This window comes from Papaver somniferum, chromosome 8, assembly GCF_003573695.1.
Source record: "Papaver somniferum cultivar HN1 chromosome 8, ASM357369v1, whole genome shotgun sequence".
Classification (NCBI taxonomy): Eukaryota; Viridiplantae; Streptophyta; class Magnoliopsida; order Ranunculales; family Papaveraceae; genus Papaver; species Papaver somniferum.
The window spans coordinates 28,006,684-28,028,908 of NC_039365.1; the positions used below are offsets into that span (position 1 = coordinate 28,006,684).

Below are 22,225 nucleotides of genomic sequence, written 5' to 3' on the forward strand. Positions count from 1 at the left end.
GATGACCAATTTGAATCTAAGGTGGGAATCCAGGTAGAACCGATCTTAACTTATGTTGAGAGTCAAGGTAGAACCGATCCCTACCTACTTTGGGATACATGGTAGAACCGATCTTATCTTTTGTTGCGAGTCTTGGTATAAACGATCCCTACTTATGTTTGGGATACATGGTAGAACCGATCTTAACTTATGTTAAGAGTCAAGGTAGAACCGATCCCTACCTACTTTGGGATACATGGTAGAACCGATCTTATCTTTTGTTGGGAGTCTTGGTATAAACGATCCTAGCTATTGTTGGAGTCATGGTAGAACTGATCCCTACCTTTATTGGAATACTTGTTATAATCGATCCCTACCTATGTTTGGAGTAATGGTAGAACCGGTCCCAAGAGCAAAATCGATTTTCAACATTCACATATTACTTTACAGTTTTGTAATTAGGGTTTGCTAAATAGGAAAGTCCTAGATGTCAACATAATTTAAACATGAGTATAATTCTTATCTCTAAGTGTTCAAAGATATTCCTTGATGTTCAAGGTGATCCTAATCCGAAATATTGTGAACTTTTTAATTAAGATTTTTGATTATATGTTTTTTTTTCCAACAAATAAAAACATATCTATTAGAAAGTTATATCAGTTAAGTGCTAAACTAATATTGTATATTTTCTAATGAGAGATTTCCGAATTACATTTTGGATATTAGTTGGAAATATGAAAACCGAAATTAGGTACTTATTGCATATCTTGAGAATATTTCGGTTTTGAAATTTACTTGTTGTCCAAACAACCTTGTTCTATAAATAGTTGAGTTTACATTTATTGCAAACTATCCTAAGAGACAGGCAAACTTCATTCGTGTTGTTTCTGATAGAACCGACTATACGGGGAGGAAAGTACCCTAATTTGGCGAAATCTCTTACGCCCGCTCGTTTAAAGACTTCTGCGGGATTAAGAAGCTCTACGAGTACCGTTGGTGGGAAACTAGATAATTGCATTGTTATTTTAGTTTTCAACTATTGATTTGATTGACTAACTGTTGTTGAAACTTTGATTGCACCTAGTTTGATTATTCTTGAGAGCATTCTCTTCTGAATAAGGTCACTCAAACTAGATCAAAGTATTAACGGGTTCTTCATAAATGTTTTTAGATCTGAAGAAAACTTATGATCATCCATTGTTAACAGACTCCGTTCTGTGTGTGATCGATCATAAGTAGATTCAAGTTTGTGGTGTGCAAGTACAATTGAAGGCAAATGAAGATTTGAAAACAAGAAGATTTTTTTGATTCGCTTTCGCATCTCGTGATATTTGTGCACACATCTTGATCGGATGGGATCCGACTAAGATATAATTTACCTTTGATGGATTTGATCAAATAGTCGTACAAATCGACAACTATCATTCAGTGGTATTTTTCAATATATGAATCTGATAGTTGTGAATCTAGATATGATTATTTCGAATTTGGATTGATCTTACCCGACAAAGGAGTTTACTTGTTTAAACCGAAGAGCCTTTGCCACAAACTCAACATATCTTTTTTTTAAGTATTATTGGAGTAGTTACCAAACAACTTTCTTCCTTTACTGTTTGGAATACGAACAAAAGTATAGTGCTTATGACTTTACATCTGTAAAGAAACTCAAGAAAGTTATTTCTGTCTTGGGATTCATGTGCGTTGTCCAGACAGTTGTAGACGCAGGGATACTGAGGGAACTAAGTAACTAGGGTATATTATTTTGGTCTCAACTATACGAAGTTGGCTTTGTTCTTTAAATAACAACATAATTCTGAGAGTATTACAACTGGACTAGGTCCTGGGGTTTTTCTGCATTTGCGGTTTCCTCGTTAACAAAATCTACCCGTATCATTTATTTTACTTCCGCATATAATTATCTTATTATAATAAAGTAAATAACACTTGTACGTTAATTCCAACACACTTGATCGTGATCATATAGTATATTGGTTGCATACCGTAACTATTACCAAGTGTATACCTTGTTGTCGTATTGTCTCGACTTTGTCCATAGACGATCACAGTTGGTATTGTACTTATAAGTTGAAACGAAAATATTGTGGTGTACTTGGGTACCCTCGTCATTTCATTTTCGGAGTTGAAATCGTAAGAATTTTCTAGGGAGTCGAATGAAATATGTTGGATGATACTAGCCGTTGTCGGCTCAACCAAGGTCGATCGTCTTATTGTGAGAAGAGGTGACAATTATATTATAGCAGTCATATTTATCTTTATATATATTGCAACCAAACATAACCAGAAACATTCTGAACAGAAAGGTTCTTCATTCCAACACCATGTTTTCTAAAAACAAAGGAGAACAAATACTATGTGTGGAAGGAAAAGAGGTTTGTCCATCATATTTCATGGATGACCATAGTCTAATGAAATGTCCTTGTATGTATTATAAGTATCCAAAAGTTGGTCGTTCAGCTAACATAATGGTCGTTGAATCACAACCAGAAAATCTCAGGTATTTGCAATGTCAAGATCCTAATTGTCGTGAAGAATCACGAAAGTTAGATGATGTTATGAAGGAACAAGAAAATAAAAATGTAGCAGCATCTTGGAAAAACATGAATCTTAAATTCCAGTTGAATAAGCCACAACCCGACCACTGCGGAGAAGCAACGTCGTGGAAAAACATGAAGCTTAAATTCCGGTTGAAAAAGCCACAACCCGACCACTGCAAAGAAGTGGAGTTTAAAAAACAGAAGATTAGTGAATGCTCAAGCCTCAGTTGCAAAATTTTCTATGCATTTGCACACTTACACATAAGAAGACACTTATGGAAAACATTTCTGGGAATATCCTTCGTGTTTTAAGTTGTAGTGGATTGATTAAGTGTATGAAATGATTCCACCACCGTTATGTTGTCATTAGCTTAATTACTGGAAATATCTTTGTATTTTCACCACTCTTATGATTATATCAAACAACATTAGATTCCATTAAACATTACTTACTCTCATATTAGGTTTCATTAAATGTCTAAATCATAAAAACAAGGTAATAGAACATCCTCCTTCATGGAGCGACTGATGGAGCATCTAGAAGGAAGAAGGGGTCAAACCTGTGAAGACCTCAAAAGATATTGAAACAACCTACAAACTGAAAAGGTATCCCGTTAATTTGCTGCCACATCGCTGCATCTCTTTGGAAATTCATCTTCAGTTTCACTGTTGATCATATTTCAGTTAACTTGCATTACCATTCCAAGAAATTGGTCGAAAACATGACTAATTGATTGAAAATGAGCAGACAATTCAATAACATCAGGTTTCTCAGGTTCCCCGATTCTGTAGCGAACATTGCAAAACCTTGTTGCCGGAAAATCATTTGCGTAAAATTCGTACCGTGGATATTGTTTCTTGTTTGAAAAATATAAGTTGTGCAAATTGCTGAATCTCCTGCAAGAGAAAACCTAGCACCACGAACTCTCGTAGCCATTTTTTGAGGTTGAAATATTTTGAGATTGAATGATGAAGATTGGAGTGGAATTATGAAGAATTTGTAGGTGTAGAAGGTGTGATTTTGGAGTTGAAATCAATTCAATTTATAGGGAGTGGATTCATACCCGTTGGATGAACTAGCCGTTGCCTGCTGAGTTTGAACTGGTCTTCTATTCTAGAACCGGATCTTGGCTCAATATGATCCGTCGGTGCTGACATTACCGATCGTCCAAGATTGATTCGATCGACTCTGTCTGAGAAGCTATGAACAAACCCTCTGATTTAGCAGTTTGTCCATCTGTTTTAATGGTTTGCTAGCCCCACTGTAGGTGTATAATGTACAAATCTACTTGTTTGTTGGTCCCACTAAGTAGCTCTTACCAAGCACTCGACTGTTCGGTTGAGAGTAAATCTCTCGTTAAGTCTCCATCCCTGTCGGTCAAACTTGATCGCTAGGTAATTCTTTAATTTTTATTTACTTATTCTCTTCTACTTTGTTATTATAATTTGTATTATATAAGGGTCCCATAAAATATCATATAACAAAAATGCTTCACGTATTAAAAAAACATCACAAAAAAAACCGTCTCAAAAGCTCTCAAAAAACCAAGGCCCCTTGTTGTCCTCCGCGAGGCCCACCAGGACCTCACCAAAAAAACTATGAGACAAATTTAAAATTCGGTTTTGGTGTGGTCTGCTCACACGGTCTGTGCAGAACCACTAATCATATAATTCATAAAATTTAATAAAGACCCACCAAACACAAAATAATAATTTTTTATTGATAAGAGAGTCTCGTACAATGCAATTAAAATTTGCCAGTTTTACCGTAATGGGAAAAATAATTTACGTGCCTCATAGTATGACAAAACAACTTTTGTAAACCTGGAGGTGCCATAGCAAGTGATGTGGTTGAAACAACGCCAGTCCTTTTCTGAAAAAAAGAAAAAAGATTGATTTTTTTTTTTTGAAGCAGAAAAAAAAAACAACTTCTCTTCCAGCCATAGTCTCCGACCTTTGGGTCGAAGAGCATAACTTAGTGGTATCCCAACAACTCCAGTAAGGAAGAAGTCAGGGGGTTCGATCCCCACGTAGTAGAGGTTTGTATTTAATTATTGTATAGAGGGTTTTAGCGGGGTTGGGTCTAGTAGTTGGGCTAGTCCAGCTGGCTAGATTTGCGTAGGGTCCTGGGTCCGGCTTTAGCCTATCAGGAAAAAAAAAAGTTCTTCGACCTTTAACAAACTTCATGAAGAGAGGTGAGAGAGAGACTCCGAGACAGAGATGGAGGCACTCGAAAACTGATACAACTTGAGATAAAAAGCTTCGAAATCACTTTGGAGACAATTGGTAACAAGGATATGGTGAAGATTCTAGAAAGGGGATGGGGTAGTGCTACAGCTTGGTTGGGAACGCCAAAGGAGGTGGTGTTATGGGTGATCTCAATGTTGAGGATGATACACAAAGGGAAGAATAAGGATATCAAGTACGAAGAGATGTTTGAAGATCAGGTCTTTGTTATTCGAGTTCAGTCGAATCATGGAGGTGAGTATATTAGGATCTCCAGACATGGCAAAGGGGAGGAAGGTAATTCATTTAGCATCTGTGTACCGAGTATAGACAACAAGAGTTGTTGGTCGATTCTTAAGGTCTTAGATTTGTATATGGAGAAGATTGGATGGAAGGTGGTAAGCCAAAGTGTACCCAAACCAATGGACTTTCCTGGAAATGTTGGATCTATCAAGTCTAGATTAAAAAGGACTGGTATAGTCACATTGTCTAGGAGAATAAGGTGGAATCAGGTGGCGCTGATGATTAAGAAAGACTTGGATATCACACGGTTCTTGATGATTGAAGGTGTATCGATGTTGGAAGGTTTGTTAAAAATGGAGGAGGAGGAGTGGAAGAAAATCTGGAAACCATTGAAATGGAGTTATAAAGGTGTGAATATTTCATTGGCAATGTGGACTGGATACTTAATTAGTAAACCAAAGAAGACGGTGGTGCAGTCACAACGTAAAAAAAGAGCATTGGTAGTATATCCTGTGGGTAAGGCCTCTGAATCAGTTCATTGGTTCAAGATTAGAGGATTGGCGACGGAAAATTGGTCATCGGTGGTGCTTGCCAGGCTAGGAAATGAGCTATCTTCTGGTGAATTTTCTAAAATTGCAACTGAAACAATGAGGATGGAAGGTAATTGGTTCTTCAGAATTGCAGTTACCGGAAACATTAGCAGCATTCCAGCGGTGTTAGTTTCGGAGTTGAAGGGGCATAAGGTGGTGCTGACGGCGGAATGGGATCCGAATTATGTGGAGAAGATTAAGCTCTCGGAGCTGGAATACAGTCGTGAAGTCAGCAATTTTGACTTCTTGATTAAGGAGTTATTTCCGTCCAGAATTCAAAATGATGTTAACAATACTCTGTTGGCGCGAAACCAGGCTTTAATAATGGAAAGTTCAGTTAGAAGTGAGTCAAAAGGAATAAGAGAGTCAGATGAAGTGACTCAGTTAGAGGCTGAGTCAGATGGAGCCCGTAAACGGGTTAGTGGGTCGGATTTTGGGTCAAGTCCAAATACTAACTCTGGTCAAATGGTTATGTTTGGTCGTGAAACAAATCAATTTAGGGTTTTAGAGAATTCCAAAATTGAGAATTTGGAAGTGGAGGAGGGTGAGATAAATGCGGGAGAAGGAGACTCGAGTATGGAGCACGATAGAGTGGTAGAAATGAATCTACTATCAGACATCGAGAATCAGGTGGTTTTGAAGCTGGGGGATTTGCAGCTGTCACACACAGAGAGTATGGAGAAAGTAATGGAGGAAGATGAATTAATGATGTTACATTGCTGTACTTATGGGGGTGTTTGTGATGGTGAAAGGCAAGTGCTAAAGCAAGTGGTGATGAAACAGGTAGTGAAGTACAAGGAGAGGTTTAGGAAGATGAATGCTGAAAAGCTGGTTGATGCGGCTCAGAGAATTGATGGGGAATGGTCATCTAAGTTGGCTCTGGTGGATTATTAATACTGTAAATGAGGTGGAGGTGGTGCCAAATTCAGTTTGTTAGTTTAACGGATCTTAAATTAATAAGCTGGAATTTGAGAGGGATGAATGCTTTTGATAAAATATTGGCTCTTAAAAATTTGGTTTTAGAGCAGAAGTGTGATGTGTGTATGGTGCAGGAGACAAAGATGATAAAAATGAATCAATGGATGGTCAGGCAAATTTGGTATGATGCATACTTTGATTGGGAGTATATTCCATCAACTGGTACTTGTGGTAGAAGTGGGGGTCTTCTTACTATATGGAATAACAATAAATTGATAAAGGAGGGTGGCAGAATGGGTAAGAATTCTATCTCAACTTTATTTTCTCAAAAGGATGATGGTTTTAAATGGGAAATTTGCAATATGTATTCACCTTGTGGATACAATGAGAGGGCTGTGTTTTGGTCTGACATGGAGGAGGTAAGGAATTGGTGGAATGGACCAATCTGTTTTGCAGGGGGTGTGAATGCAGTAAGATGTGATGAGGAGAGGAACATGGGAGAATGTGATAGTAGGAATACTGCTCTCCTAAACAATTTTATTACTACTCAAGAGTTAGTGGATCTGCCTTTGCTTGGTGGTGCTTATACATGGTCTGATATGCAGGTGAATCCTTTGCTATGTAGACTAGATATATTTTTTCTTAGTGTGGAGATGGATTTGTGGTTTCCTGCAGCAATTCAGGTGGCTTTAACTAGCGTTACTTCTGACCATAAGCCTATAATGTTGGTCACAAAACCAAACATTGATTGTAAACCTTATTTTAAGTTTGAAAATAGTTGGATTATGCATAAGGACATCTTGAGGAAGGTGGAGCAATGGTGGGGGATAATGAAGTTTCAAAGGATTCCTAGTTTTGTGTTTTTCAAGAAACTTCAGAACTTAAAATACTTCTTGAAGAACTGGAGAAGGGAGGAGTTTGGTGGAGTTAAGAAGGAGAAGGATGGATTGACAGAGAAGATAGATTGTTTGGATCACATGGACGAATCTTATAGGTTGTCTCACGAGCAGTTTGAAGAGATGTTAAATTGTATGTTGAGGTTGAAGAATATTACAGTCAGGGAGCTAGGAAGTGGCATCCCAGGGCAAAGAAAAATGAATTTAGGTGGGGTAATTCAAACACATCTTACTTTTTCAGGATTGCTAATGCAAGGAAAAAGAGGAACACAATTTTTAAACTTGAGATTGAAGGAGAGGAATGTTTTGACCAACAAAGAATAAGAAAGGAGATGAGAGGGTTTTATGACAATTTATTCAAGGAGCAAAATGATGTGGCTCTTTCTCTTGATAATTTGGAATTTCCAAAGTTAGAGGAAGAAGAGAAGCAAGCTATGGAAATGGAGTTCACAAAGGAGGAATTTTATGCAGTAATTAAGAATTTTGGGGCTAACAAATCTCCAGGACCAGATGGGTTCTCAATGGAGTTTTATAAATCATGTTGGCAAATTATTAAGGAGGATTTTATGAGGTTGATGGGGGAGTTTTACAGCATAGGGACATGGGATTGGAGATTGAATTGTTCTTTTGTCTCTTTGATTCCAAAGAAGGAGGATACAAGTACTTGTAAAGATTTCAGGCCTCTGAGTCTTCTTGGAAGTTCTTATAAAGTGTTATCAAAGGTGTTGGAAAACAGGTTGAAGTTGGTTATGGATAAGTTGGTGTCAGATTACCAAGGGGCTTTTGTCAAGGAGAGACGGATATTGGATAGAGTTTTGATAGCTGGGGAATGTATTGACAGTAGACTAAAAGAGAAGAAGGCTGGAGTTTTGTGCAAAATAGACATGGAAAAAGCATTTGATAATATGAAGTGGAAGACTCTTTTGAGGATTATTGAGAAGCATGGATTTGGTAGTAAGTGGAATTCTTGGATAAAATGGTGCATATCTTCAACTCACATTTTAGTTTTGGTTAATGGGAGTTCAACTGAGAAAATAAAGCCATCAAAAGGCTTAAGACAGGGGGATTCTTTGTCTCCCTTCTTATTCTTATTAGTGGTGGAGGCTTTATCAAAGTTAGTGCTGGATGCAGTGAGAAGAGGGCAGATTCATGGGTTCCAAGTCAAGGAAAATGGCTGCATTATTTCACACTTACAGTTTGCAGATGATATAATTTTGTTTGTGGATGCTACTGTGGAGGAAATCAGGAATCTTTATCTTATTTTGAATTCTTTTGAAATGTTGACAGGGCTGAAGCTGAACCTCGAGAAGAGTTCATTAATAAGTGTTGGTGCTGATGGTGTTATTTCTTCATTAGCTATGGAGCTTGGCTGCAAAGTGGAGAAATTGCCTATCAAGTATTTAGGATTGCCAATTGGTGCTACTGCAAGAAGTGCTGCTGTATAGGATGATGTTATCCAGAGAATGGAGAATAAGCTTGCAACTTGGAAGAAGAAGTTTTTAAATAAGGCAGGCAGATTGGTGTTGATAAAGAGTTGTCTTGCTAGCTTGCCTGTTTATTTTTTGTCTTTGATTCATATGCCTGCAGAGGTGGAGAAGAAGATAACAAGATTGATGAGGAATTTTTTGTGGGATGAAATGAAAATAGAAGGAAAATATGCTGGGTGTCTTGGATAAAGATATGCAGGCCTAAGAATTTAGATGGTTTGGGTATTAAGAATCTCAGATGTACTAGTAAATCTCTAAATGCTAAGTGGATATGGAGGTACTCTAGGGAGAAGAAGATGATGTGGAGAAGGGTAGTGCAGGAGAAATTCAGTAATAATCCAGATGTTTTGTTGCCTAGTGATGATATTAAACCCAAGGGAAGGAGTGTATGGAAGAACATACTCAATTCATCTTCTTTTTTGCAGGATAAGATTACTGTCAAAGTGAATAGTGAGAAGTCAGTAAGGTTTTGCTTGGATGAATGGTCTAGTTTGGGTAAGCTCAGTGTTAGATTTGCAGGCATTTATAAAGCTTGTAAAAACAAAACTGCTTCAGTGGCAGAAATGGTGGTTGATGGAGTTTTAGTTTGTGAAGCAAGGAGAAGATTGACAGCTACAGAGCAGCTTGAATGGGATTTAATGTGTAATGCATTGGGTCCAGTGCATGGCTTAAATGAAGAAGAGGATGAAGTTGATAGTATGGGGAGCTTCTCTGTTAAGAAATGTTATGATCTTCAAGTTCAAGATGTGGAGGAAAATTGTGACTTTCATAAGTCTCTATGGTTGGTTTGGTGATGATGAAAGGATTTTCTTGATTCTTGAATATACTGCTAAAGGTGAACTTTATGGTTTACTTAGTAAAACTGGTCATCTGACTGAGAGACAAGCTGCTACTGTAAGCACAAATCCTTAAACTTTTGATTTTTGAATTGTTTTGTTTTTCTAGGGTTTGTTTATGTTAATTTGCTGATTATGTTCTTTGGGTTCTTTTTTGTTTTGGTTGAAATTCAGTACATTGCAAGCCTTGCAAAAGCATTAGCTTACTGCCATGAGAAGAATATCATTCATAGAGATATTAAGCCGGAGAATTTGTTGCTTGATCATGAGGTAAATTTCGATATCTCTTAACCCTTATAACCGAAACTGTTATTATTAGAAATCTTTGTTTATTCCGCAGTATCGTATGCATCATATGCATTTAACTGTGAATGATTATACTCTAGTTAGACATATGCATTTAAATGTAGATCAACCATGGGTTGGTATTGAACTTGAGTAATAGGTGTTGTACATTTAGGAATTCAATTGAATTTAACGAAAATGAAATGATCATTGTTTTTTTAGGCTGTGAAGAGAAGAAGAAACATGCTGTTTGGTTTTGTTATTATTTTGAAAAGAATGTTCTGTTTACTGCCATGAGAAGCATATCATTCATAGAGATAATGAGCCGGAGAATTTTTCGACATCTCTCTCCTATTAGAACCTATATTGTTATTAGTAGGAATTTTTATTAGAAACCATGAGGGATAGAGGGTTTTAAATGTAGATCAAGCATTGGTTGGTAATATTAACCGTAATAACTTTCAGTGGAATTACTGCATGCCACTATCTAGTATAAACCAAAAGTTTATGAGGAAATGCTGCTGTATTGAAGTTATTATGCATTGATTTACCTCATATTCTTTACATGAAGTGCACATATGCACAAACATTGTCTTTATAAGCAACCAGGCTGGATAGTTTGTGTTTAGATGTAAAAGTATCTAATCTATGGTGTTGTATAGAGTGCATCCTAGCTAGTTGGATTGGTACAAGGATTGACTGTTCTTTCCAAGTTTTAATTTTATGAAATTTGTTGATGGTGTCGTATAGAGAGAGGTATTGCTAAGATTAAGGAGTTGATATTGCTGCTGGATACTTGGTTGTGTGTCTAAGTGCTTGGCACAGAACCAAACCCTTGTTAGTTGTTGCACTTAGTCATTCCTCTCTATGCGCAAGTCTTAAAAATCTTTGGAGTTGCCCAGGTATACTTGAATAGGCGTCCCTCAAATCTCATGGAACTTCACTCAGAGCAAGAAATAAATACGAAGGTGTCACCATGTGTGCTGGTTTTGTTACATATGTAGTGTTACTCTCGGCTCACTGGCTTTTCTATTGGACCTTTTTCTATTGCATAAGCACATAATTATTACATTGCTTCTAAATTTGAAGTGAGCGTAGGTTGGGTTTGTCAGCTTAACCCTAGAAAACACTTAATACATTAAGTGTTACAGGGACTCAACTGTAGACATGGTGAATTTACCAATGGTTGAACAGATACCAAGCATTCACTACTGGTTTGATATGAAAGCATTCCGCGTTGTAGTTCGATCTATAGGTTTCGGTCAATTGGCTTTCTTATTGGCCTAATGGAGTTTCTGATCTGTGTTTGAGAGCATAATTAACCGTCAATTAGCTGTCTATGACATTGGCAGAAACATTTTCTCTATTTAGTTTTTGCATTGTTTTTAACTGTGTTTCCTTATGGTTTTGTTCGTCATTCTGTTTGTGTATTTCCCAGCTGTCGCTTGTGCAACTAGATTATCTGGTAGACGTCTTTCGTCATCCTCAACTATATTCATCATCAAATCTCGATAAATCCTCTCAGATCACAATAGGGTGATTATAGACATTTACCTCTTGCATGATCGGTAATCTCAAAAGCCTCCAAACAAGTCTTTGTGATGATTTGGGTAATATTGATGTCCTATGCTATCAGCCTTGTGCTTAGCTTTTTCAATGTTTGCCTCCCCACATCTTGCAAAAATTTAGGGCTTTAAACAAGTTTTGTCTCAAATCTAGAGTTGCATAAATACCTTATGAAGCTAGAGAGATTGACAAATATAAGCCCAGAAACCACATACTAGTTTCAATAATCTAAAAAGCTTCACTTAGGTTGTTCTTTTAAACCCAAAAGTGCTCCCAATAATATATCTCGAATAACCAACACTCACATTGGCCTTTAGCTAGGAGGATGGACGAGTCCAGATCTAGTTTACATTGGATATAGAATCCTCTTAACCTCTTTCATATGAATCATGGTCGGAGATTCTATGGAGCAACTTACTAGTCCCACTTCCAAAGAGTTTATCTATCTTTGTAGATGTTAAATATCCAAGCTTCGAGCTGTGTTGTAGAAGTGTTGATTTAGCAGCTCTCTGCTAATTTAACATTTCAATTTTCCACAGGCAGATAATAGATTTTGCTTTTGTTGAGACATTTTCAGTGTATCTTGGGGAATGAACTTGTTATCCTTCATATGATTTCCTCAACACGAGGTTGTAAGTTTCTTGACAAATCCATTAGCTTGAGGAGCATCAGGGGTGGCTCAAAGGGTGGACGGTTGAGGCCGATGAGTTTATGATTTTGTCTATTAAACCCTCACAGCTAGGTGGGTTTTGTTATCCTTGTGAATTAGAGGTTGTTCTGTTCATTTATTGATGAGTTCTATTGACGTTAAGGCTAGGCTCACAGTTAGATGCCTAAGTTTGTTGCAATACATTTAGCAAGATATGTTGGATTAGATATGCTAATTTAAATTTAGGTTCATGATATGAGTTCATCTTTTTTTTTTTTTTTTTTGCATATGAATAGCATTGTGCATGTAAGAGATTTCCACAACATGCCAATCTATGCCGGCAATCTGAAATGTGAGCCTCCAATTCTTATGTCTTAAGTGGATTTATACGATGAAGTGGTTTCTGATCTGCTTGATTATCAACCATCGAGCTGTGTGTGTTGCTAGCAAGTTCTCGCGTATATTCATTCGGTGTCATATTACATACTCGTATGGCACATTTGGTTGGTGAGTAAGGAACATCATTTCGAGGAATAAAATTCCTGCAATGTATATCCCTATATATTGTTTGGTTAAAACAGGATGGGGACAAAAAAAAATTACACCTCGTGAAAATAGGAGACAGATTATCTTTCAAGGGAAGGTTAATTGTTTAAGTATTAATTAAATCTTAAATACAAGGTCATTGTTTATGCTCATGGTTACAGCACGTTCCAAGCGAGGAGCCAATAGGTGTTGTACATGTAGGAACTGTTTTACCTTGTGCATTAGGCAGTGAGGAAAAAAAAAAGAACATTTTGTTTGTCGTTGTTGTTACTTTGAGGAATGTAGGGTTGTTGGGTCAATTTTGTAATGGTCTGATACTGATTGTTTGAGGTTTCCAATCCTGATAGTTCATAGTGTTTGTATATGGGGGTTACAATAGATTTTTAAGATATACAAATTAACACATAATTTGTTCAAGACCATAGAAGTCTGACTAAGCATTTAACTTTATCAGTTGTTAGTTGAAACTGTGCATTAATATAAGGGAGTTGAATTTTGGTTGCATCTTTCCTTTTATTGCAGGGACGACTGAAAGTTGCGGACTTTGGATGGTCTGTACAGTCAAATAAGAAGAGACATACAATGTGTGGGACATTAGATTACTTAGCACCAGAAATGGTTGAGAACAAAGGTCATGACTACTCGGTTGATACCTGGACTATGGGTATTCTCTGTTACGAATTCCTTTTTGGGGTTCCGCCATTTGAAGCCGAGACACAGAACGAAACATTTAGAAGGTAGTGAATTCAGATCTTCGGGATTCAGCTTCTGTACCTCCTACATGGTTTCTTTGGTTTCATAGTAATTCAAAAAATTTGATGTACGTAACAATTTTTGTCTACAGGATAATGAAGCTTGAGTACAGCTTCCCTCCAACCCCTCATGTGTCAGTGGAAGCTAAAAATCTCGTGTGATTGGTATGTCTAAGAGCGCTACAATTTAATTTTGCACATAATACATTTATTTTAAGTGGAAATTAGTTTGACATTTTTGCAACTCACATTTGCAGCTTTTGGTGAAGGATCCCTCGAAGAGACTTCCACTGTCAAAGATTTTAGTACATCCCTGGATAACTAAGAATGCAGACCCATCTGGTGCTTGCAGTGAGTAGAAGATCTATAGCAAATTCTTAACATAATCACCAGTGGCTCATATATATTTTGTACACCAAAATGATGTAATTGTATTTGCTGAGATATAAGGTCTTCTTCTAAAGCTTTAGAAGTTGACACTGTCTTCTTGAAAGGTTCGTCGAATGTAAGTTGTATGACTTCTGCAACTGAAATTATCTTTGTCTATTCACAGTAAGATTTCCAATCTTCTTCTCTTTTCTTTTTTTTGTTCGTTACTTTGAATCAGGTCCTCAGTGAATTTAGCATTTAACCCCCTTCTGAAAGGGAAAATCAATTTCGCTGATAGTCAATGTATATGTACTCTATTAAACTTTGTCGTGCTTTATGTTGCTAGAAGCTGTTGAAGGTCTCAGGTACAGATCTAACTTCTGTTTTGATGACAGGAATTCCATGTTGTAAGTTTAATTGTCTGCAACATCACCTCTGAAAGTTTAATTGTCATTATCAGTAGTCATGACTCGTGAGCATATGAAGCTACGTCAGGAATTACAATCGAATTTCATTTGGGGAATAATAGACTGACCGAAATCTATCCCCCGAGAAATTCCAATGCACCCACATAACCCCTGGGCCCACGGGAGATTATAAGGGGTGGGTTTTGTGGTCCCACCACATGTGTCGGGAGAAGTCTCTCGGTATATTAATCATTTTTCGTTTCATTTTGCGCTTGTAGTCTACCTTTTTGGACTTTGGATCATTGCTGTCCAAGAAATAGACTTGGGTTCGACTCCTGGTAGGCGCGATTGATTTTTGGAGAATGGAAAAACAAGTTTTTTTATTCAAATTCTAACAGGGACCCTGCTATGACTTACTTTAATAAAGAGTGCTAAAAGTTCATCATAGTTTCGTCCAGAATGAAAATTAGGAGTTGGTCCGAGATTTTTTTTTAATATACCAACCCCTCGAAACGTAATGCTCGCATAAGCATTTTTAGATCAGGGGATTATATTTTCAACATAATCGCCATGTACCTGTTCTTTTTGTGCTCGACTTGCATGAAGTTATTGGTTCATATTTGCGGATTTGAAATCAAGCCTTCATATGTTTAATACCGGAGTCCTAGACCCCCGACAAGGCAATTCGATACCACTACTTATAGTTCGACATGATATGTTGTCACAGGCATAGAGATCAAGTGGGTGCAATTGTCCTTGCCAACAAATTTTTAAGGATACAAATGTTTTACATAAAACCGTTAAAATTGGGTATTTTAGTTACATTTGAACCCCAGATTGAGTTTTTTTTTGCCCCTGCTTACCGCATAACCACTGTATATTGTTACTTGATTCTTTGTTCACATCTGTGTCTTCATCAATGAAAAGAAATTCCAAGATACCCACAAAGGAAGGATGATGGAAAGTGTCCAAAAGTAAATGATAAAAGGAGAAAAACTAGGACCATCCACATAGAGAAGAAGGTATCTGAATATACTCCAATGTAGTTAAATTTTATCCACATTACAAAGGTTGATGTGGTTCCAATGTGGAATTTGATGTCACTGACGCTATTTCTGATCCTATCCAATGTATGTCTGGCTTATTTTCAGCTGCCTTGAATTGAACCACATTTTGCGTATTACCACCATTATAAGTCAAGAGCAAGAAGGAGAGTACAACACGGATTCACTCTGTCCCTTTTTCGCCAATTGGTTAGGACGCTTCGCGCTTACTGTTCTAAAGACGCCACTGACCTAGTGACCTTGTTTGTAACAATGACTGGGCACTATTTGAAAAGCAAAAGTACTAAAAGGGCTACATCATAAACAAAACCACTCATGGCAGACCAATTTACCCAACACAATCAATCATACTGCAGGCAAGGCAATTAAACGAAGATTTTAAAAACAGTGCTGATTATATATAATCAAGGTTGGTGTCTCCTAGAGCAACTGCAGTGGACGACTAAACCCAAATTTGGTGTCGAGTGGGCTGGCGTGGTGGGACGGACCATCGATCAAAATTTGATCAAAGAGTAAAACCCAGACCAAATTTGGTCAGCGATCAAGTTAACGCATGTAGCCGCGCGTTCGTAAAGTTAACGCCTGATGCAGGGGCGTTGGTATAATGTCCGCCTGGATGGGGCGTTGGTATAATGTCCGCCTGGATGGGGCGTACATAAAGTTAACGCCTCTCTTGGGACGTTGATATAGTCATGATCCCACCATTAACTAGTTTTGAAAACTTTGTTTGGGGCGTTGTCTTTATCAACGCCCCATTTTTTTTATTTTTTTTTGAATCCGGGCGAACGTATAATCTCCGTCCCACACACCAGGCGTTGCTATAGTTCACGCCCCATACCAGGTGTTATCTTTATCAACGCCCCATACCAGGCGTTATCTTTATCAACGCCCCATGCCAGGCGTAATCTTTATCTACGCTGGACGATGAAGCGGACTTTATATCAACGCGCGACCAAATTTAGTCGTCACCTGATCTTTTTTTTTAGTCTTTGGTCTTTAGTTATACTCGCACCACTGTGGACGCTCCTAGTAGGGTTATAACTTATAATGATGATTAATTAGTTAGGTGTTAAATGAAGACGCATGCACTAGTTAGCTTCAAGTATGGCTAATATATTCCATTTACAAATAAAAACATGGGTTTTATTATCTTACAAGTTTCATGCATGAACCTCATGTATTATGATGAGCTTAATTATGCGCACATATGAACTCTGCAATTAATTGGGCTGCTATACAATGTCATCATTACCCAAACAAGCCGTTCATCAATTTTCTGCACTCTCAAGTTTCAAAATAACAAGCAAACTCATCTAGTAAATATTCAAATTCAAAGCATATCCATCTATATATTTGGTGTGAAATCATTTTGTAATTACGTGCAGATTTATCATTCTAACCTACGTTCTCCCACAGATTATCTCGTTCGGGAAAGTTACATAAAATATGGTCAATCTCGACGACAATGTCACCACCAAATTTCAACTACTAGTAGTAGCTAAGCTAGTTCTTAGATAGTCAGATGGTTTGAAGATTTTAACCAAAAATAATTCACCTCACCTATATAGACTAGAGTGAAGTTTTTTTCACTGATCAAAAATGACCAAATATTGAAATGAAAATAGAGAGAAATCAATCCTTTATCACAAAACACTTGAACTTTATCTTATCACTAGCTAACTAGTAAAGAGAATGTTTCCCAAAACTATACAAGATATATTGATTGGATATATAACATAATAGCAAGATTTTCATCGAAGGAAAAAAAAAAAGACTGGTATAAAGGAATCAAGAAATTCATATATATGATAAAAGGAAAAATGTGATCATTACTTCTAAAGATTATTTGAAGTCTAACAAGGTTGCTACATAAAATCACTTTCAAAACAAGGCAGAATCTTTCATTCTTCATTCACTTTTTAACAATAAAACTTTAACTGAATTTCAAAGTTTGTCATCTTCAATTTTGATGTTCATGTACTACTACTATAAATACACCTCAACCCTTTGTTTAATTCTCACACCACAACTGTACTTACCTACCATTCATTAGTACTTTAACTCACCATTTTTTCTCTAAACACTAATTAGTGCGTACTTTCAAGCCAATACAATGGCTATCCGCTTTCCAAATTATCCCTTTGTACTTATCATCCTTTTTGCTCCACTTCTTGTACTTCAGCAAATTCCATGTGATGCTGCAACATGTAACGACTGTTTTATTCAATCCAGAGCAGCTTACTACCCCAACTCCGACGAAAAAGGAACAGAAGGTGACCAAAAACATTCTAAGTATATAGGTGATCAAACTTGTTGACGTCGTTTTGCATATTTTGATGTTTCTTGTATTTTATGATAGTTGGAGCATGCGGTTTTGGTACGTTCGGAGCGAAAATTAATGGCGGAGATGTATCAGCTGCATCTGCTCTTTATAGAGATGGTGTAGGATGTGGGGCTTGTTACCAAGTGAGATGTACCAACCCTGCTTACTGCTCAGACAATGGAGTGACAGTAGTTATCACTGACAGCGGGTCAAGTGATAACACTGATTTCATACTCAGTAGACGTGCCTATGCAAAGATGGCTCAAACTAAAGATTTAGCAGCGACAATACTAGATCAGGGTATTGTTGAAATCGAGTATAGACGGTAAATACATATTTTTACTGATGCAATTTTTTTATTTTTTGTATCTTCTTTGCTTTGGTTTGCCAATCTTGTTGTGTTCATGCAGTACTTCGTGCTCTTATCCAAACAACAACATTCAATTCAAGATTGATGAAAGCAGCAACTATCCTCACTACTTAGCCTTTGTTATTTGGTATCAACAAGGCAAGAAAGATGTGACTGCAGTACAATTATGCGAGGTAAAAACTATTGTAAGCAGAAGTGCTTCTATTTTTCCAGAAGTAGAATTCAGAAGCAGAAGTCAAAGCTAAATATTTTTGCTTCACAAAAATTAAACTTTTTTGCTTTTAAAGTCATTCTGAAATTTTGTACCCAAACTAATTTCTGACTTTCCTGCTTCCAGAAGTCAAAAGCAACTTCTGGAATGACATCCAAACATGCTATAAACGTATCAATTGATAAATTCTTTGTTGCTTCTATAAGTCATTCTGAAATTTTGTACCCAAACTAATTTCTGACTCTCCTGCTTCCAGAAGTCAAAAACAATTTCTAGAATGACATCCAAACATGGTGTAGACGTATCAATTGATAAATTTCTCGTAGAACAGAGAGGAGAGAGATATGACTACATTGCTAACACACTCTGATACAAAACTATGTCCACTAATTCCTTTAATAGATAATATCTAGTTTATAGGAACCATAATCGTACGTATAAAACACGTTTATCAATTCTTAATTACCAAGATGTAGGAAATCAAATACCAAATCAAACTAAATCATGTATGTGTTTGGATTCCTTCCATTAATTCAAACATGTTTAATTCATCATTATCTTCATCATTGCATCATCATAATCATCATAAATCAACATCTTTGATTTATTGTCGCTATCATCATCGTCATCAAGATCCTCCTCATCATGATCATCTTTGTTAGCCAATCAACATCCTGCATAGCTTCGACTAGCATAACAGTTTTGAACAAATTATAAAATCTCTCTACATATTTTAAACAAAAAAAAGTCTTCACCAAAAACATGTTCATAATAATTTCTATTCTCGACAAAAATTATAATCAAATATTTTTTTTATTAAAAAAAAATTCTTACTCAAAAACTTTTTTCTTTGATGGAAACCCTTGTTTTCCAAAGACTAATTAGTAGGATTTTTTTCATCATATTTTTCATCTATTACTTAGAAACCTTGTTTTCCAACTTTTACTGTATCACAGGTACAAAGTACAACCCATGTTTTATAACTCTTTTATTAATGGAAATCCTTGTTTTCTAATATCAATTTTTTTTCTTGGAAACCCTTGTTTTCAAGATATTTTTGTTTTTTCATTTTTTTTTAATTGCAAATTTTGAGAATATAAAATAATAATTGAATATTATAAGACAATATATTACTTCCCAATATTTTTTAATCAAAACTTTTCTTCTCTCAGGTTTTTTCTTACCTAAAAATCTTATTCATCATAAACTTTTACAACTTCTCGTATTTTCCACTCAAGTTAAACAAAAAAAGAAAAAAAAATCTTTTCGCCATTTCTGAGGATCGGCTGGCTCTAGATATCAAATATTAGATTTCTGGGAGAACTGAGAGGAGAGGGATATGACTAACACACTCTGGTACATATTTCATTCATTTAGACAGGATTTTAAAGGCATTACAAGACTATCTCCATTAATTCCTTTAACACATAAATCCTAGTTTATAGGAACCATAATCCTACATATAAAATATGTTTACCGATTCTTAACAAGTTACCCGTTCTAATTACTAGGACCCATGTTTTACATTACCTAATTAAGAGGTAATCAAATACGAAATCAAACTAAATCACATATGTGTTTGGATTACTAACTGCAACATGCTTGATTGTCTTCCCATCTTATCTTTTAGCTCATTTCAAATTTATTTACCGGTTATAAATTGCAGACTGAAAATTTGACGTGCAAGTTATTGGACCGAAGCCATGGTGCAGTATGGGCAGTGGTTTCCCCTCCTAGCGGACCATTATCAATAAGGATATTGTTGAGTGACGTTGAGGATGGGGATGAGACATGGGCTGTTCCTGTCAATAATATACCTTCTGTTTGGAAAGCAGGGGATGTATATGATTCAGGAATACAAGTATGATTTCCGGCAACCACTCCATCGATCGAATCTTAAGATATTGTTAACTAAATATTCAATTTAAATTTGGTCGTGTACTTAAATTTTCATCTTTTTTAGTTGTTGAATTGATTGTACTACTATTTAGCAATAAGTTTGGGTGGATAGTTTCCCTTGAAAAAAAGTTAGTATGTTGAAGATCATTATGATAATATACTCCATGATTTCCAGTTGCTATGAATGTCAGATCATTAAGTTAGTTTATTTTTTTATTTTATTTTTGAAACATTTCATTAATGTAGTGTTTATTTTAAATGATATGCACATAACTAAGAATCTCACTTGAAAAGGAGAAAAAAGACTCGTGTTTTTTTTTAATAAATATCATAATATTTCATTCATCATAAACTAAAAGTTATATGGACTTCAATAACATCAAGATCAAAAATCGAAATACAACTAAAAAGGTACTAACAAAAAGTAATTTGTGAAGAGAAGTAAGGAACTACCAACATGAGTACCAAACAATCTGAAAATTGAGAGAATGGTTTTGGGATTGTAATCCAATCATTTTAATATAGTTTTTTCTTCTTGAATATCTTCAATAAAATCACAAAAAAATGTCATGAGAGTGTATAAAACATGTCTTCCATCTTCCTAGAAGTGCATGTGTTGAAGTTATGCCCTAGTAGTACTCCACCTCCATCTCCTTCAAACGTCGGCCAAACTTTTAAGAATATAAAGTTCTCGACATAATTAGCAACATGATATAGTTACCACATTACCACCGACATGACCTTCAACTTCTGTAAGATTTTTTCAAGAGGGAATCTTAAAAATTGAATAATATGACTTCTTCTTCCCTGCACCAACTGTTGAGTGCAATTATCAAAAATGGGAAAAATCAAATAAATAGTAGTTGTTGATACTTAGCTCCTTTGTAAAGGAAGTGACTTTACGAAACGGATGAGCTCTCCAAATCTCTGCATCTCTTCAACATGAATTTTTTTTATAAAAACAGAGTGAGTCACGTGTTCAACACACTATCTTTAAGACATTAGCGTCCATCTACACTTAAGAAAACACTTGAGACAAATCACGAAAGTCTAAAAAAACAATGGAGAAAATATTGTTCTTTATATAGATTAAGAATTTTTCTTTTTATATAAATCCTAGTAAAACTTAAGAAGAGGGATCTCCCCGATGTGGGACTAATAAGTTTGTATACTCCTTTAAAACAACTTAAGAAGTAGGAACTCCCCGATGTGGGATTAAAAAGTTTTTCATTCACAAAAGAAAATAATAAGTTATTTATTTTCTTAAAAGCTATAAAAATCATTTTTATTTATTATTTTCCAACAATAACCACACATGAATGAAAATCTCAGTAAGACATTAAAAACACATATTGATCTCATTTAACCAACACCCCAATACCACGACCCCGCCTGACCGGACATACATACGTGGCGTACTTATTTGAAGGCATACTAGATATTTTAACGTCCTCTCATTCACACAAAAGTGTGTTGATCTTAGGGTCATACTACGTATTGTATAGATTATAATAGTATAGAGAGGTTTCATCTTTTGTTTCTCAAACATGAAATTAAAGGTTTCTTTCACCAAAGTGAAAATAAGCCAGTGAATTCTTAGTGACTCTTAGGTCCTAAGTTCCAGTAATACTAAAACCATCAACAACAACATGAAACTCATTTTTGTCCAAATGACTTAAATTTTGACAAAAAAATGAAAATGGTATAAAAATCGGAAAATACCATTATAATCAGAGGTGTCCATGATGTCTTGAACCTTTGGTTAGTAAGATATTACCTAGAATACTCTATAGATAGTGAACATAATGCCTTGAACTTCTAGATTTTGGTGTAATTCACGATAACGACCACACATGATATCTCCGAGTGCGGCCAAGCTTGGGCGGTTGTGCTCATTTTGTCCCTGAGAAAATTTCTCAGTTTCATGAATGGTCAAGAGAATTTTCTCACATTCTCATAGGAAGTTTCTCCACTTCCTCATTCAGATACGTGAGCTCTACCAAGAGTGTTACTGCTACACCCACTTCAATTTTAAATTGAAACTACATAATTCA

General features: G+C 36.1%; 3 protein-coding genes across 3 annotated transcripts; all 3 read left to right on the forward strand.

Moving 5' to 3' along the window:
- Positions 1-6,495: 6,495 nt before the first annotated feature.
- LOC113305315 lies at positions 6,496-7,731 on the forward strand. Its single transcript, XM_026554375.1, has one exon. The coding sequence runs from the start codon at positions 6,496-6,498 to the stop codon at positions 7,729-7,731; it is 1,236 nt and encodes a 411-aa protein (XP_026410160.1).
- Positions 7,732-9,537: 1,806 nt separating this feature from the next.
- Positions 9,538-14,087, forward strand: LOC113303144 (serine/threonine-protein kinase Aurora-3-like). The gene is made up of 5 exons (XM_026552141.1): positions 9,538-9,788; positions 9,905-10,000; positions 13,299-13,513; positions 13,621-13,693; positions 13,786-14,087. Exons 1-4 carry the CDS (start codon positions 9,567-9,569, stop codon positions 13,688-13,690), a joined length of 603 nt encoding a protein of 200 aa, XP_026407926.1. The 5' UTR covers positions 9,538-9,566; the 3' UTR covers positions 13,691-13,693; positions 13,786-14,087.
- A 3,288-nt stretch (positions 14,088-17,375) lies between these two features.
- LOC113304723 (expansin-like B1) lies at positions 17,376-20,356 on the forward strand. Its single transcript, XM_026553865.1, has 4 exons — positions 17,376-17,641; positions 17,728-18,016; positions 18,102-18,234; positions 19,939-20,356. Exons 1-4 carry the CDS (start codon positions 17,482-17,484, stop codon positions 20,137-20,139), a joined length of 783 nt encoding a protein of 260 aa, XP_026409650.1. The 5' UTR covers positions 17,376-17,481; the 3' UTR covers positions 20,140-20,356.
- The last annotated feature ends 1,869 nt before the right edge of the window (positions 20,357-22,225 follow it).

Bases quoted from the DNA above. Each gene is read 5' to 3' on its own strand.
- LOC113305315 (XM_026554375.1), top strand. From the start codon at position 6,496: ATGAGGTGGAGGTGGTGCCAAATTCAGTTTGTTAGTTTAACGGATCTT.
- LOC113303144 (XM_026552141.1), top strand. From the start codon at position 9,567: ATGAAGAAGAGGATGAAGTTGATAGTATGGGGAGCTTCTCTGTTAAGA. The intron at 10,001-13,298 runs GTAAATTTCGAT...CTTTTATTGCAG, and splicing joins ATTTGTTGCTTGATCATGAG to GGACGACTGAAAGTTGCGGA. The intron at 13,514-13,620 runs GTAGTGAATTCA...TTTTGTCTACAG, and splicing joins CAGAACGAAACATTTAGAAG to GATAATGAAGCTTGAGTACA.
- LOC113304723 (XM_026553865.1), top strand. From the start codon at position 17,482: ATGGCTATCCGCTTTCCAAATTATCCCTTTGTACTTATCATCCTTTTT. The intron at 18,017-18,101 runs GTAAATACATAT...GTGTTCATGCAG, and splicing joins GTTGAAATCGAGTATAGACG to TACTTCGTGCTCTTATCCAA. The intron at 18,235-19,938 runs GTAAAAACTATT...TATAAATTGCAG, and splicing joins CTGCAGTACAATTATGCGAG to ACTGAAAATTTGACGTGCAA.